A 17241-nucleotide genomic window follows, 5' to 3' on the forward strand; every position below is an offset into this window, starting at 1 on the left:
AAAAAAAAGAAAAAACGCTTGATGTGTCTTTGACATCCCTGCGAATGGCTGGGAAGATGAAGTGAGAACCAGAGGGTGTGGGGGAGTGTTAAGATGGAGGAGGTGAAGAAACAAGGATGCATGACACAGAGTTAAATTCACAGTTTATGGGATCTTTGCTGCTGTGTGTATCGATGTGTATGCGTCAATATTTTACAGTCGGTGGGTCTGACCTGTTGAGGGGCTGGAAGGCACCTGCTCGCTGCTTGAAGGCCTCTGAAGATGCTGTTCTGATAATAAAAATTGCAACAGTTAAACACATGCTGATGGTTCAGTGATTGAGAACGCTGTAAATCAGTCCTTCATCTCGTCCAGTAAACACATGTATGCAGAGACGTTTGTGCACATCATCTACAGAGCACTGTGTTTTATTTTAGGCATCATGTTTGTGCAAATATATTCAAAAGAGTTAAAGTGCGGCTTTCCGGTTCTGGAAGTAAAAATGTCATTAATTTTCTCCATAGGGGAAATTATTTTTAACGTTAGCTTATAAACCTTTAAAGAGATGAGCTACGAAGTTGTTAATCAACAGTTTATAGTTTAAACGTATTTAAAAATAAATCAAATTTAAGAGTGGAATTTGTGATGGAAAAACTACATTACCCAGGGTTTCTTTGCAAAAAAAAAAAAAAAAAAAAAAAAAACGCCCACCAATCAGAGAGTCACAGTGAGCAAATTGCGCCAAAGGCACTCTGCATGAAACACTTCAAATGACATAATCGAGTTGGTGTTGCCGAACCCCAGTAAACTTAAAATACATTGTTTCTGTATATATAATCAACAACTTTAAATGGATAGTTTTATATTTCACCATCTTTTTTAGTTTGCCATTCGCAAAGCTTCATGGGATTGTAGTTCTTTCCCTTACTAAAGCCATTAAGTACAGTCTTGTACCTTTTTCAAATACTTTTTTGCTTCAGATAAAAGTTTGCAATGCTCAATTCATGCAATGCTCTGGTTGGTTTGATCCATAAAATATAATGCTTAACAAATAATAAACGGGGGAAAAATACTTCCAGAACCAGCATTGCTGAAAAAGTGGACAGACAATAATGCATGCTATTCACGTCCATTCGACATCATAAATGCCACACATCTGTCTTTTAACACCAGACAGAGGCTGTTTTAGTTACATGTTGCCCTTAAAAATACATATTTCAGATGATAATGTACATAAATCTGGATGGTCACTTTTAATGTTAGTCAAACAACCTCTTCCTGTCTAAATGGGTGATTCATAAGTTAAAATCTGACTAGATGTAATGCTGTAGTCAAAAGTCTGGCTACTTGTGATGAATGAATATGAGAGGGATGTTTATACTCACTGTCCTCTAGAGGAGTGAATCAATAAGGTGATCAGGGTGGAGGTGGCAGGACACACACAGTTGAGGGCCAACATGGCATACTTAAACTCTTCCTCACAAACCACATGGTCTGCAAAATAAACACAAGGGAGAAATGTTAATTCTCAGATTTCTGTTTCATGGAATGTGTTTTCATTATGGAGGAATGTTCAATACAAGCTAATCTCTATTGACATCGTATTGATTACCAGAAAATTATTTAATTCTTAATATAAGTTTGTATAAGCATGCACAATGGTTGATGGGGCAAAGGGGTTTAAAAGTATTAATATGCAGCTTGTATTTTGTTCAAGAGCTTTTTTTAGTGTAAGTTTACTCAATTGTAATGTTTATTCTGCACTAAGTTACTAGGTTAACGTAATTAGTTGAAACAACTAAGATACAGATTTGCAAGGTTGGTAAGCAAGTTTATTACAAATGTGTACATGTACAATGCATATATGAGTATGACAAGAAAACCATTAAAAATGTATTAAAAATTTTCACCCATGTTTAAATTACAACAAAAGTATTAACAACCATTTAAAATTTATCACACATTTTTGTTTATTTTATTTTTTTTTAATTTTTTGCACCCATTATTATTTTATTTTATTATTTATTCATTTATTAAATAATAAACAAAAATTGATTGCACATTTTAACTTCTCAATAAGTATACACTACTGTTCAAAAGTTTGGGGACGGTAAGATTTTTAAAAATGTTTCTGTCTCCTTCACATCTCCTTTGCTTACCAAGACAGCATATAAATTATTAATTTAATGAAAAGCTGAATTTTCTGCAGTCATTATTATTATGCTTCGATGATGTCTAATATTTTTGTGAAAAATCATGATACATTTTTATTTTTTATTTTTTGAAGGATAGAAAATTCAAAAGAACATCATTTATTTGAAATAGAAATCTTTTGTAACATTATAAATGTCTGTATTGCAACTTTTGATTTAATGTGTCCTAAGTATTAATTTCTTTTCTTTTTCTCTTTTTTTTTCTTTCTAAATAAAGATCTCATGCTCCTTTAAGGGAATGGTTTACCCCAAAATGATTTTTTAAAGAAGATATTTTTAAGAATTTTGAAGAACCACACATTTTTTGATCCCCATTGACTTCCTTAGAAGGGAAAGAAATACTGTGGAGGTCAATGGGGACCATCTTCTGTTTGATTACCAGCATTCTTTAAAATATCTTATTTTATCTTAAACATAAGAAAGAAACTCATACAGGTTTTTAACTCCATGAGGGTGAGTAAATGATGACAAAATTTTCATTTTTGGGTGAACTATTCCTTTAACTCCTCTGCTCAGAACAGCTGCCCTCTTAGACAGCCTCCACACAGAGTGAACACACATCAGCTTCAGACATCCGCTGCCATTTAAATGCCAGCCAATGTAACGGAAAAAAACATATAAAGACAGACAGTTTAGAAAAAGTGAAAAAGCTAAGGGCAGAAGAGGACGTTTATGAACACTTAAGTGTATGTTAACAAACCAAATAACACATTCATCCGGAGGGAAAATAGCAGTTACGGCACTAATGACTTCTCATGGATGGAGCGCAATTTTCATGTGGCTTGTTAGCAGTGAGTGAAAACACATTTACTAATTTTGCTAATTAGGAAAATGAGTCAATAAAATCGCATTAGCATTGATGAAAACATTGACTCCAGATGTGCATTTTGGCTATGTGTAAACCATTAACTTCAATTTAATTCAATGCAGGATTGGACCAAAGTCAAAACATAATGGACAGAAACCACTCTCAAAACAAAAAAAGACATCAAAGACGGTGTGTAAACCATTCAACCTGGCTGCTCCTCTGAGAATAGTCTCTTTTGCGCTCTTTCTGGGCCTTACCAGTCCTTTTCCTTTGGTCTATTTTTGGAGTTTTTCCTTTTTTGTTCATCAGAGGATGTAGACATCACCCCTAGGCTAGGTAGCTTATTAAAAAACCTGTGTTCCTCATTTCTGATCGGAAATAAATGATAGGAGTGCCAACTGTTTCCTCATCCTGTTGCTTTCTGCTTCTTTTTGTTTTGTCTAATTGAGAGGGAAGTGGCAGAGTCATTATTGCTTTACTAGGGTGGATGTGTTAACCATGTACAGTATGCTTGGAATTTATTATTTTGCTTTAGTACAATGTTATTATTTCTCTCTGAGAGTGGATTTAAGAAAATACCAACCAATTTAAGCATTGCACAAATGATGTGGAATGTGTGAAGCGTTATAATTAAAAAAAAATGAATACTCTTTTATATGACAGGCCAGGAACAACTGACACACACAACCATAGCTGGATTTTACTGACATCTATTCAGACATGTTACTCGCCCAAGGAGAGAAGAATGCTCCAATTGTTTGAATAACACGAGTCAATTCAGAAAAATGCGTAGGCAAAGGCACGAAGAAGGATTGAAGGTAAAATTGTGAAATGAGGAAAATCACAAGGAGAGTAGGACTGATTGTTCTCTGTGGAACAATTTAGCAAAATTTGAAGCTAAAATATAGTGTTATTCGACTAAACTAGACTAATTTCTTGTACCTTTTGAATTCTATCTGTGTTATTGTTTTGATAAGCATCGTTTTGTCTATTAAATGTTTAGTTATTGCTTTATGATTTTATTATGTTACTGGTGAACATAAAATGTTTTTGTTTAGTTTTTATAATCTAATAATCTTCTTGTTATACAAGCAGTATTGTTTTGATTGACATTGTTTTATATTTTTGTATTCATTGTTTATAGCATAAAAAAAAAAAAAAAAGTTAAACTAAAAATTGTTTCTTTTTTCAACTTTTTGTCAACGTTATTCTAATAACATAATATATCTAAACTATTTGTTGTTTACTGTATGTACGGTTTTGTGATATTATTTTTTGCTACTGTCATTCCTATAATATTTTTTGTTCTTTTCTTGTTATCTAAAGTTATTGACCTAATATTGTTTTGACAAACATTGCTTTGCATAAATAAATATGACCCTCATCACACTTTGGTCTATTTAATTTTTAGCTATTTATTCTTAGTTAGTGCAGAAAATAAACAAACAAACAAATACATATTTCTAAAATAAATAAATTATTTTTCTTTTTTTATTTTGTTTGCTTATTCTTTATTTTGAACTCTAAAAACAATGCATAAATAAATATGACTTGTACATATTGCGAACAGTTCTATTGAGCACAATATGTATAACTCATATTTGTTATTTATTATTCCATTTGCAACACCTACATATTTTTTCTGCTCTTGTAACTTTTAATACAATCTATATTTATAATCCTGCACAAACAACACTGTCCCTTTGTACCAATGTAAATACCATTACCAACTTGTACATATAGTTGTGTAAACTGTGTTAACTATATTTGTGTACATCTACATTCTGTATCTTGTATATATGTAAATTACCATTATTTCCAATGGCACAACAAACACACTTGGCCAATAAACTGATTTTGATTATTGATTTTAATCAATCATTAACAAGACTTGTTCTTTTTTTGTTTTGTCTTTAGGTTATTAATTAAACAATATCATTTGTCTCGTTGTCATTGTAACTTAATAATTAAATAAGGCTCATTCTTTGAATTATTCTCCACGTCAGGCTGAAGTAGTGGAGGCGGCACTTGAAGACGCACATTTACTCATAAAGATCAAACGGTGAATAAAAAACCTCTGTTCCTCCTCATGCAGACCCTTTCTGCTCAACCACTTCATCTCCTCCACCAACTCCCTCATTTCCAGCAGCCTCGGAAAGCGCACGTTGACCTCGACTGAAGTGGGGCCGCGGCACAGCAGGCTAGAACACTGTGATAATTGTGTTTCTAGATTCCTTTTTTCTCTAAAGCTGCTGTTTTTGTCCCCATTCGAGGAGTGTAGCAGTGAAAGATTGCGGTCATTCTGTGAACCCCAGCAAGATGCCAACAACAGTGCCACTTCACTGCCATTAGCATTAATTAAAGCAGCATGCCGGTTATGTTTATGAATGACCAGGCTGTTGATATAGCTACGTTAACACGCTGCAGAACTAGAAGTGCAGAACTGCAAACATGCCCACGGAGAGGAAAACAGAATCAATTAATGCAGCAAAAGTCAAACAAAACAAAAAGTGGTCTAGAAGTCCCAGAATAACTGTTTGAAATGTGAACAAACTCAGACAAACCACTCTGTGAGCTTCTATTGCATCAATACAAACATTAAGGTGCGATTAAGCTATTTGTAGAGTTGAAGTCAAGTCTCCAGCCATACACATTTATGCCACCCACTCAGCCACTTAGTGCATATATTCTAGGCAGTGTCACAACACGCCCGCCATGCATAGAAAAGCTGCATATTGATGCGTTCCGCCGAACTGTCAAGAAGCAAGCACTCTGTAAACCACCAAGACACCATGCCGCCCACAGGGGATAACCACCTCTGACTGATATGAAACATAAGTATGTATATCGCAAGTGTCATTTCAATCAGAACTCTCAATAAAAGAAGCACATTCTTATTCATGATCCTGCCAACATGTTGCAGATAGAGCAGATAAAACAAACATTTGGCAAATGCATCAGAGGAAAAACATGCTTTTGGGAAAGTATGTCCAATGTTTTTATAGTCTGGTAAGATGGCTTCATATTTTAAATTTTTTGGGTAAAGCATCTGCTTAAAATTATCTGTTATGCATTCTGCCAAAATAATATGAAATAATTACTTGATAATCCATAAATTACTCCAAATTTTGATTTGTCAATTCGTAAATTGTCATATTTTGTTTTGAAAGAAAAACTATATTTTAGTCAGGACCACTCTGTTTGATTAAGACTATTGTAGAGGTCCTGAACAGTATTTTGGCGGCAGGTTTTGCTCTGAAGGGTTCAGATTCTGAGCTGTCCACAAGCAAACCTCACTGAGGTTTGAATCCATAGAAGCCTAATGCAATTACCAGAATTTTAATATGCAACAGATATACAATGGATACAGTGATACAGGTCTGTACAAGATTAAGCAATGATTAGCTGACAGCTGATTTCCATGGACAAGACAAGCTAAGTGATCATGCCTGTATAAGGAGGAGCTGGGGATGGAGGAGGGTAAGCACATGTCTGTGCGACAGACCAAGGCAAGTGTGAGTACAGATTCACTTTTATTTCTAATTTAATTTTAGTGGGAGGAGTTACAATCAGCTGAGTGGCAGCTGATGCTGGCTGTCATGCAATGGTCTGCCTGAACTACGCTTGAGCTCCATTCATAACTTAAACTACATTTGTTAAAGGATCAACGCATTTAATATATTTCATAAATTGACAGCGCTCCTTCATACATACACTTGAGAAAAAGAAGTGTAGTTAATTGTGTTTAAAATCTTTAAAGTATATTAAAAAAAACTGTATTTGCAGATAATATAATATTAACAGATATACAGTAAAAGACTACTTAAGTGTACTTACACAGAGACACTTTCCTGTGTCTTAACCATTCTTTTAAAAAAAAAGTGCAAATTGAAATACTGTTAAAGTTAAAAGTTTTATGTAAAGTACATTTTAAATCATTGTTTTTTAAAAATCTTTTGTCATGCTTTTAAGAAGTACACTTATTTTGATGTCATACTAAACCACATTGGCTTTAAATTTAACTTAAAATTTTGTACATTTAACTGTAGTGTGTTGTTTGATATTACATTTAAAGTTAAAATATACATCCTGTGTTGATGAACTGAATTGTGGGTCCACTGCATCATGTCACTGGGATTGCTTGCAGCAGAAGTTGAACTTTTCAAGCGCCAATGAAGGCGTCAACCAATCAGATCACCTTCATGCAAACACCACAGCGCAGACACTAGCCAATCGCATTCATGCAACACCAGAAAAGTAATGTGATTGGCTGTTGTCACTATGACAGTCGCATCATCACCAAGCTTCAAGCTCGCCCTCCGTCAAGCACTGACAGCGACACCCCGTGTGAATGCACCATTACAAATGTGTAATTACAAATATCTTTAAGTACATGATGTATAAGTTTGAATAAAAATGACATTAAAGTGTATTTTAGTTTACCATAAAAGCTTGGCAGTAAATTTAGTGATATATATACTATATACTATAATACATTTGCATGTTCGAAACATTACATTCACTTTGCATTTAAGAATATTCTTATAATTTCCATAACAAGTATGCAAAATGTACTTCTTTTTCACAAGGGTGATGATCCAGTCAAAAGATGCATCCAAAACAATGAACATTATTGAAACATGCGTGGATCAAGATATCAATGCACCAAAAATAAAGGTGTATTAATACACAAATTTTAGTGTCAAGTCATTAACTGATAAGGCAGCAAGGAAACGAGTAATCACTCCGTTCTCATTCTCTTCTGATGGGTGACCAGCAGCTCTGGGTTCGACTGACAGATTGTGTGAAAGTGTGTAATCTGTGGTTGATCTCTGGGTAAAGCTCAGTGACTCTCCAGCTGCCTCAGCCACTGACTCATCCTGTCCCTTCCTCCTCCGCCTTCTCATTGACTCTAAAACAAGTACCTCCACCTATGCTGGGTAGACCATATTGCTCTCAGCATCACAGACACAGGTAATGCGGCACTACAGGTCGTATATGGGAGGAGAGAGCAATGCATCTTCTTCACATTTTTCATCTGCTGCTCATTGGAGTGGCCGTGGCAGTTGCAATTTGGATCTCTAATCATTGCCTCAACTCACATCCTATTGCACCGAGAAATTCTCCATATCATTTCCTGGTAATCATCCTAAAATAACCCTCACACACACACCACAGCAATCCCACAAACATGAGATGTGCAATACGCAACACTTTAAGGTCCTGCTGCTAAATAGGAGAATTATCGACTAGATAACTAGCTACTAAGTTAATAGTAGCATTGCTATTTTTAGTAAGTAACTCCCCAACACTCTCGCAAGGAGGTCAATTGAATGAACACGGATCCTATTGGTTTCCAAATGGAAAAGAGCTGTGAAGGGAAAGGCTGGAGTGCAGTAGAAGCAGGTGGAGGGTGAAGAGAATTCATTTTCTTCACTTTTCCGACACAATCAAACCTCAGCGGCTGATTGATAGAGCTGAACTGAAGGCGGATGGGTACAGTTGCTTGTGACAGTTTGAGTGCGCCACACACTCTCCGCAGCCCAACAAGTGATGCTTGATTGGCCGGGCTGTTGAACATGAGAAGGGCTCGGACTGCCAAAAACAGCCTGGGTGCCAGTGGATGCCTGGTTATTATAGTTTTGAATATTTGATCTGGTTTTGTTTCAGTTTCAGTTTAGTTTTATTTCATTTTAACAGTGTATTAATATCTTGTATTTTGTTTATATGTTTTATTTTGATTTTTTGTTTTCCGTACAGTTTTTTAAAAATCTTTTAAAATCTGTGTACAATGACTTCATCAGAAACAAATGCTTTCAAATAATCTAATCTGAGTACTTCTTATATATACAACGTTGGGCAAGAATAATCTTACACTGTTTAGACAAAAAAGTGGTAAAGAGAAACATATGCCTTAAATTATGAATGCCGATTTTAAGTATTAACAATTAACATTCCTCACATTAATAATTAGTAATTAATAATAAGCCTCTGAACTGGATATACGTAAGATGTATGGAAATAAGAACTGTAATACACTAATAATATAATAACACTTACACTACTGTTAAAAAATTTGGGGTTGGTAAGTCTCTCACCAAGGCCACATTTATTTTATCAAAACTATAGTAAAAACAGTAATATTGTGAAATATTATTACAATTTAAAATAATTGTTTTCTATTGTAATATATTTTTAAATATAATTTATTCCCGTGATACAAAGCTGAATGTTCAGCATCATTACACACGATACTTCAAAAATCATTCCAATATGATAATTTGCTGCTCAATAAACATTTCTTATTATTAATGTTGGAAACTGTTGTGCTGCTTAATATTTTTGAGGAAACCGCAATATTTTTTTCAGGACTCTTTGATGAATAGAAAGTTTAAAAGAACAGCATAAGATCAGTTTACATCATTGTTGCTCAATAACACTGTCACTTTTGATCAGTTTACATCATTGTTGCTCAATAACAGTATTCATTTCTTAAAAATAAAACAAATCTTCTTGACCTCAAAGCTTTGAACAGTTGTGTTTATGTCTTCTTGCAAGCTGTTTTTATATGATCACAATGAGGATTTTTTTTTTAAACCCCTACAAATCCCCATTTTTATTTTATAAATATTTTTCACTGCTAGTTTCCAGACCATGTAATAGTTTTTGTTAACTATAACAACACTGGCCTGCACACACATAATCTATAGCAGGCATGGAGAATGGGAGGACTAGGAAAGTAAAAAGCATTATCCACATTTCCACAACTGAAGAGGGAAAATAAAATGGGTTTAGTGTTGAAGGACACGGCTTCAGAGGGAAGGAGGCTGCCTCTCAACACACTCACACATGTACGAAGCGCATCAAATATCATTCTCTCTACACCTGCATCCCTGAGAGAAACACATTTTGCACGCTGACCTGCGAACTTGATGTGGAACTTATTCTCAGGTTTGAGGATCTGCACGTAGAGAGGGCAGTTTGGGGCAAAGTCCTTCACGGCCCAGGCCCTAAGAATGGTCTGATGGTCCTGTGACACAAAAAAACAGAGAGAAAGAGAAGCACATGAACAGAAGTATACCATTAGTCATAGTGTCTGCTCTTATGTACAAGCCATTACCCTCTTTACAGAGAAATTAACATCTAAAGTGTCTGACAACTAAGTGAGTCTCATTAAAACATGTAGAGGCCACACACATTTCACCAAAAAATCTAAAGAAAAAATCAGGAAATTATATTTAGCAAAAAGAAAACAAAGCCTATTTTTAAGACCATTAAGATATTTTTTCAATGTAAAATTATTAAGCACATTTTCCACCAAATTCCAGACATCTACTTTGGATTTTAACTTAATTATTCTCCAATTATTCTTTTTTAATAATTTAAATGAGAATTCAAATGAGGTATATTTAAATTTTAATGAGGTAGTACATCAAATATCACATGATGAAAAAATACACATTTACATAACATATCTTTTTTATATTACAGTAATGAAGTGGGGTTTTTTTACTTCAAGGTAATTGCAGTTATTGGAGAAGGGAATTAATGCAAATTCAGGTCTCCTTTTCTTAATGCTAAATATATTTAATGTATATTTCTTTTGATTTTGGGTTGAAATATGACCTTGATGCATCCAACTACCTTCCCAAACATCACTTACAACTGCCTTTGGGATAAAGCATTTCATGATGAACTGTCAAAATGTGAGAATGTCAAAGAGTGAAAGAGAAACAGGCTAATACTGGAGATGCTTGAAATTGCTGCTGGTTAGAAATGAGACGGTTGAAAAGCAGAATGGAAAAAAGGTGAGAAAATTGAGTTGGAGGGGAACGTACAGCGGCAAAGCGGTCCACTTCAAACCGGTTGCTTAGGATGAAACAGGCCTCGGCATCATCCATCCTGCAGCCAATCATGACGAAAAGAGGTCAGAGAAACAGGGCCAGGTTCCATAACAGGGGAAAATGGAAGGGGGAAAAAGAGAGAAAGACATTGATAAGAAGAGAAAACCCGAGGAATTAAAAGATGCAAGTCAGTTTCCAAAAGTGCTCATCTGATATCTGTGACATGCTATATGTATGTTATATAAATACAGTATATATATGCTATATATAACATTATAATACCGTTCATATTTGTACTTTTTTATAATTTAAATAAGAAACCCATCCAATGTATAGTTGACTTTTGAGGCTTAATACTATATAAAAGCACTAAAGGTTTTTCAGTTAGAGTGTTTTCAGCTTGTTTATTTTCATATAAAAATATGGCATGCAGTTTCATCAAACAATGGTATAAACATCATTCAATGTAAATTGTGATAATCGTACTTTTAATTTTTAATTACAATTTCAAGGGAATAATCGACAATTCTGATTTTTGTCATAATCGTGCAGCCCTATTTGATATTATTACAACATGCACTTATTAAAAGAGTACTTAAGTGTTTAGAAACACAGTCATGAGTGTGACTCTTTAAACACATCAAAGTTATTTAATTAATATTATATCATCTGCAAGTACAGTTTTTAAAATCCCCTTTTCGAATTTAAGTACACTACAAGTGCACATTCAATACAGTTAAGCACACTTCATTTTCACTTCAGGTGACTAGAATTGTTTATATATTTATTCAGCAGGTCTTACTTTGCCCTCATTAGGTCTTGGTCTTTGAGAGCAGATCCCTGCAGGTAGATGACCCTCTGTGCCCATAGTGGGATATGCAGTACCCTTCGCACCTGGACGTCCATCTCAGCGGGACATAAGATGACCACATAGTAGTCCTGGACATGATGAGCTCAAGTTAGTAGAAAACGGGGTCAGACAAACACTGCAAGCTAATGAAACACTGATCATGCACACACAAATAGCTTGAGAAATTCAATTTGATGTTCAGTTAATCCAAGTACAAGAACCTCAGCTTCCAGCGCTCCTGAAGAAGATTAACCAGCGCACAGCAGGCTGTCTGAGCTCAAATTAGCATGAACGTACACACATTTACATGTGTGAGTGTACATACACACACACATACCCACCTGCAGTCTGGGGTGAGCGAAGAACTCGTTGAGAAAGTCCATGAGTAGGTCTATCTTGAGACAGCTGACACACAGCACCACGTGCTTCTCAGTCTGGGCACGATAGCGGCTGTAGTTCCCTCCAGACTTCTGTCGCTCCATCCACAAGAAAGCCAACTGCTCAAACTACAGAAAATCCAAGTGAACAAAGCTTCATTAAGACAGTTTTACAAAGAGGCGTCAGACTACACATGGCTTCAGTCGGGTTATCAGAACCTGAGATAACTAGATGTGAAATTAAGTTCTATGAGCAAACTAAAAGGTGGAATGGAGTTCACAAGACCTCTGAACATGTTCTGTGGTCTCTGGCACTCTGGAAAACGTGACTGATCGGACCAGGTAACAGTCTTCCATTGCTTCATGGTCCAGTTTTGATGCTCACATGCCCATTGTAGATGCTTTCAGAGGTGGATAGGGGTCATCATGGGCACTCTGACTGGTCTGCTATGCAGAAAACTGTGTCCTGACACCTTTCTATCATGGCCAGTGTTAAGTTTTTCAGCAATGTGAGGTACTGTAGCTTTCTGTGTTTGGACCAGACGGGTTGGCCTTCGCTCCACACATGCATCAATGAGTCCTGGACACCCATGACCCTGACACCAGTTCACCAGTTGTCTTTCCTTGCATCACTTTTGGTAGGTACTAACTGCATACTGGGACACCCCACAAGACTTGCCGTTTTAGAGATGCTCTGACCCTAGCCATCACAATTTGGAACTCCTCAAAGTCCCTCAGATGTTTTCACATGTCCATTTTTCCTGCTTCCAACACATGAAATTCAAGACTGTTCACTTGCTGCCTAATATAACCCCCCCCCCCCCCCCCCGACAGGTGCCATTGTAACAATATAATCAATGTTAATGATTTCACCTGTCAGTTTATGTTTATATTATTTGTCACCCCACATTTACACACAATTTGTACTTATACTTTTATTAGAGTGATATTTTAATAGTGTATCTGTACTTTTACTGAAGTACTTGATTTGTGTACTTCATCCACCACTGGTGTGTAGATATCGGTGGGGATGTGGATCATGTTGGTTGTCTTATGGACAGCGTGTGTTGTGGATTGTGTGGGTGATTTTGCCAGTGAGTTTCTTTTATGTGTTTCTGTGCAAAAGCGCTCAGGCGCATGTTTAATAGGGGGCGTAAATATCTGACAGAAGTTCTTTTCTCTTGGTATTGAGTACATAAAGGGATTCTCAGATAAGATTCGAGGTGTTTTATTGCGAGTTGTGGGTGATGTCTGCTATTCAGAGGCTTTCAGGCAAGGGCTATTTGGGAATTGAGATTTGGCACTGTTTAATTGCAATAGAAAAGCTACAAATAAAAAAAACTCATTGCAATGTGTGCACAGGGAGCAATGGGATACGGCGGCTGCCGTCAGTCTGTGTGGTGAGATGGCTCTCTGCGGGCCATGAGCCATACTGGAGATTTCCCCTGTCAGGCCAGAAACAAACACAGGCTCGGCTGTAACGCTCACGCACCAGCTGCTTGTAGGGGGCAGCAGTAAATGTCACCTGGTATTTGTAGATGAAAAGAGAAGAACGGCCTCACTGGAGCCACTGCCATTTCCTGTGTGATGGAAACATACCAGCCTCCCAAAGAGGAAGCTGGCAGGGAAGCCCTCACATCACACATGAAAGACAAGCTCGCTCTCCTCTCATTCCCTCCTCAGCCCCGCGGGAGGCTCGTGCTCGTGAGCGAGTGTGTGTGAGACTTGTTTGGGTGAGTGTGTGTCAGTAATACATGGTATATGTTGAAGTGGGATGTGAAATGTGTATCATTAAAGTGCTGTGTACATGGAAGCACGTCTCAGTGTACGCCTGTGCGCTTGTGTGTGTCAGACTGTGAAAATCACCAGCTGTGACGCGTCTCATGGGGCCTTATACACAAAAGTGATTCGGCTCAGTGCTTTTGTCATCATAACCACATAATATTTGCATAAAATGTCTGACAGTTGAAATTATGTGAAGTTGTGTGAAAGAACAATGCAGAACTACTGTTGAGGAAACTGAGTGAAGTCAGGATAAAATACTTTCATTCACTAAGCTCTCTGTAAATGTTTCAGAGTAATTCACACAACGTACCTAAATTATTCACAGTTTCAAAGCTCTTCATGCGAACTTGCCGAAAGTTTGATGTGATAATCAAGTGGGACAGATGTATTGTATTAAGATGACTTAAGGTCTGTGTCACTAGTATATTAAGTTACAGTTTGATATTAATTACTGAATTTGCCAGTGTAAAATATATACAGTATAAATAATTTTTGCTGTATAAAATAGTATATGTAATTAAATTAAACTGTTAAGTATAATCAATATTATTAGTATAATCAAATCATTTCAAATATATATTTTAAAATCTTCTATATTAAAAAAAAAAAAAAAAAAAAAAAAAAATAAGAAAAAAAAAAAAAAAGACATATACATCCATTTTTTTTTCTATCATATGTTTTTTTTTTTTTTTTTTTTTTTTTTTTTTTTACAGTGAACCTGGTGTTTTAACGTGAACTTAAATGCTGATTTTGGACCAATCAGTAATTATTGGACAGTGACAAGGGTTTGAAATTGAAAGCTTGGGGGGAAAAATACAACCAAAATTAACTAAAAATGCCTTCATTTGAGATGTAGGGGCAAAATAGTTCCTTTATGAGGTTTTGTTTTTAATATTTATACCATTTTACACAAGTAATAGTGTTGTTATCCCCAAATATCAGTGCAATTGTAAATCTGATACTGCTTTTATACAACAGTTCAATAAAAAAAAAAAGTTAATTAACAACTTTTATTTTTGACAAAATGACCTATTTTGATCTATTTCATCAATGATAGTAGTTTCAAACAAAGTGTAACCATCATAACTGAATGAATCTGTGTTTTCAATTAATCAGGTGACCAAATGATTCAATGACCCATTCACAAAAACAGTGCTTCACTCAAAGATGCATTAACCCCTGGTTTCACAGACAAGGCTTAAGCCTAGTCCTAGACTAAAATGTAAGTCTAAACTGTTTCAACTAAAAGAAACTTGCATTGACTGATCTTAAAATATATCAGTGCCTTTGTTTTGTCTCAAGATGCACACCAGTAATGTTTTTTTTTTTTTTTTTTTTTTAAGCATGTTTATAAAAATTGCTTAAATGTCTTAACTGAACTATGATCTAATCCTGGCTTAGTCTAAGCCCCGTCTGTGAAACCAGGCCTAAGACTTTTTTGGCTGCCTAATGTTTTAGTTTCATTTTTATAATATAATTTCAAATTTCCATACTCAGAATTGTATATTTAAAACACTAATCTTATAAGACTATTTATGCAATTATAAATGCAGTGTAAATGGTTTTATGCCACTTCTGGCATATTAATTATGCATAACTCTGGCTGAATTAAACAGTAAACACAGTGCAATGATGTATTTTGTTGATGTTGATTTCATCTGATTGAGCCCTATAATGTCTAATTTTTCGAACTGAATAATTTATTGATTATATGTAAGAATCTGGCAAAAAGCTGATGCAATTATGCATTAATTAATTATTATGTCCCTATAAAGGTAAAAAAAACAGCGCCTGGAAATGTAAAAGTTAATTTCTATCACTGAGAGTGACATAAAAGGAAGAAAGGAAAAGTGACTGTATGTACTCATTATTAAATGTTTACTCCAGTATTTCTCTCTCAGCCACAGTTGCTCCAAAGATCAATTGCTCTCTTTGTCAACATCAGTTGACTAAAAATATCCAAATGGGTAAACTGCTGTCTTCTGTGTTTCTTGTTTTGGGCTGCAAGATGCCAAAATATTGCTATGATTATTACTGCCTGGCAGCCATTGCAGGTTATTGTGCACACAGAAAATGATAACTTGGGGGATTCAGCAATGCATTAAATGTGAATGTCACAATGGTGCATATAACATGCTTACATGTGTGCACATACGTACAGTAAACTTGCTAATACACAAACAAAGAGAAGGCAGCAAGTGTGATATAGAAATAAGCAAACATTTCAATAAACAAGAAGTCAAGCAAAACACAGTGGTGGTGTGCTGTTGTTCCTAAATGAATCAGGGTTTTTCAACAAATTGGTTGAGTGATTAATTCAATGACTAACTCTTAAGTACAGAATCGACTTGCTGAGTTAGTTGCATGAATTATTCAGTGACATATATGTATATACGTATATGATGAAAAGGAGGAAGAAGATGAGTTGTCATTGTCTGAGAGTGTCTATTTACCTGTATTGGTAGAACTATAAGAGCCACACAGATCATGATGACCACCAGCAGCTGAGAGGGCCAGATCTGAGGTGTGACATCACCAAAGCCCACAGTAGAGAAGGTGACAACACAGAAATACAGAGAGTCAAAGAGCGTCAGGTTGTTCCCTGCTCGTTCCAAGTGCTGAATACCACAAATACTGGAAAAGAGAGAGAAAAGGGACTAAGAACAGCTCACATGAGGATTTAAAGGCATAGTTCACCCAGAAATGAAAAGTCAGTCATTATTTGCTCACCTACATGTTGTTCCAAACCTGTATGATGCTATTTTAAAAGCTTTTTAGAGCCTGATAGACATGGTCACTGAGAACCGTTATATTCTAAAAAACTTCTACTTGTGTCCTATGGAGAAAAACAACAACAACAGCATACGGGAATGGACATGGTGGTGAGTAAATAATCTCTGAATAAACTATTCCTTGAAAGGCTTTTCAGGTGGACAGGTTTGCCGGGATTTGCATGTGTATGGAAAGCCAGGGGGTTTATATCATCACCGGATGGCTTGGAGCAAACTGTGATAAACACGAGCCAAAACACAATAACTGTGTGGTGAGCCACACGCAAGACGGCATGATGCGAACTCTGTTTGTGTGTCCGTATGTGGGTTATCTTTCAGTACAGCCAGTGTGTGTGTGTGGGTTTGCTCAGTGTTGAAAGGCCGGTTGAGTCAACATGCAGCTGTCAGTGGTGAAAAGGTCATTAATTTCTCCCCCTTCTGTTTTACAAATGCACCAGGACCCTGCACATTCAGCACCTCCCTGCTATTTACCTCACGGAACAAGAGAACACACACAAAACATGGTGTTTAATTAATCAGCACTTTAGAAACATCATCCTGTCAACTACTGACCAGTCACACAGGCATCAGCACTGTCACACTGGTTCCCATTC

The 17241-nt window shown here is 36.0% G+C and overlaps 1 protein-coding gene across 1 annotated transcript in view; it reads right to left on the reverse strand.

The window, feature by feature from the left end:
* The window catches only part of LOC109052205 (potassium channel subfamily T member 2-like), a 37348-nt gene that overhangs the window by 11770 nt on the left and 8337 nt on the right, over window positions 1-17241 (reverse strand). The window contains exons 9-15 of the mRNA XM_042732776.1: window positions 16310-16490; window positions 12036-12200; window positions 11647-11783; window positions 10839-10902; window positions 9922-10030; window positions 1365-1473; window positions 213-269 (exon numbers count right to left, since the gene is read on the reverse strand). Coding sequence (XP_042588710.1) covers window positions 213-269; window positions 1365-1473; window positions 9922-10030; window positions 10839-10902; window positions 11647-11783; window positions 12036-12200; window positions 16310-16490 — 822 coding nt within the window. The remainder of the gene's footprint in view (window positions 1-212; window positions 270-1364; window positions 1474-9921; window positions 10031-10838; window positions 10903-11646; window positions 11784-12035; window positions 12201-16309; window positions 16491-17241) is intronic.

Source organism: Cyprinus carpio, chromosome A3 (assembly GCF_018340385.1).
Source record: "Cyprinus carpio isolate SPL01 chromosome A3, ASM1834038v1, whole genome shotgun sequence".
Taxonomy (NCBI): domain Eukaryota; kingdom Metazoa; phylum Chordata; class Actinopteri; order Cypriniformes; family Cyprinidae; genus Cyprinus; species Cyprinus carpio.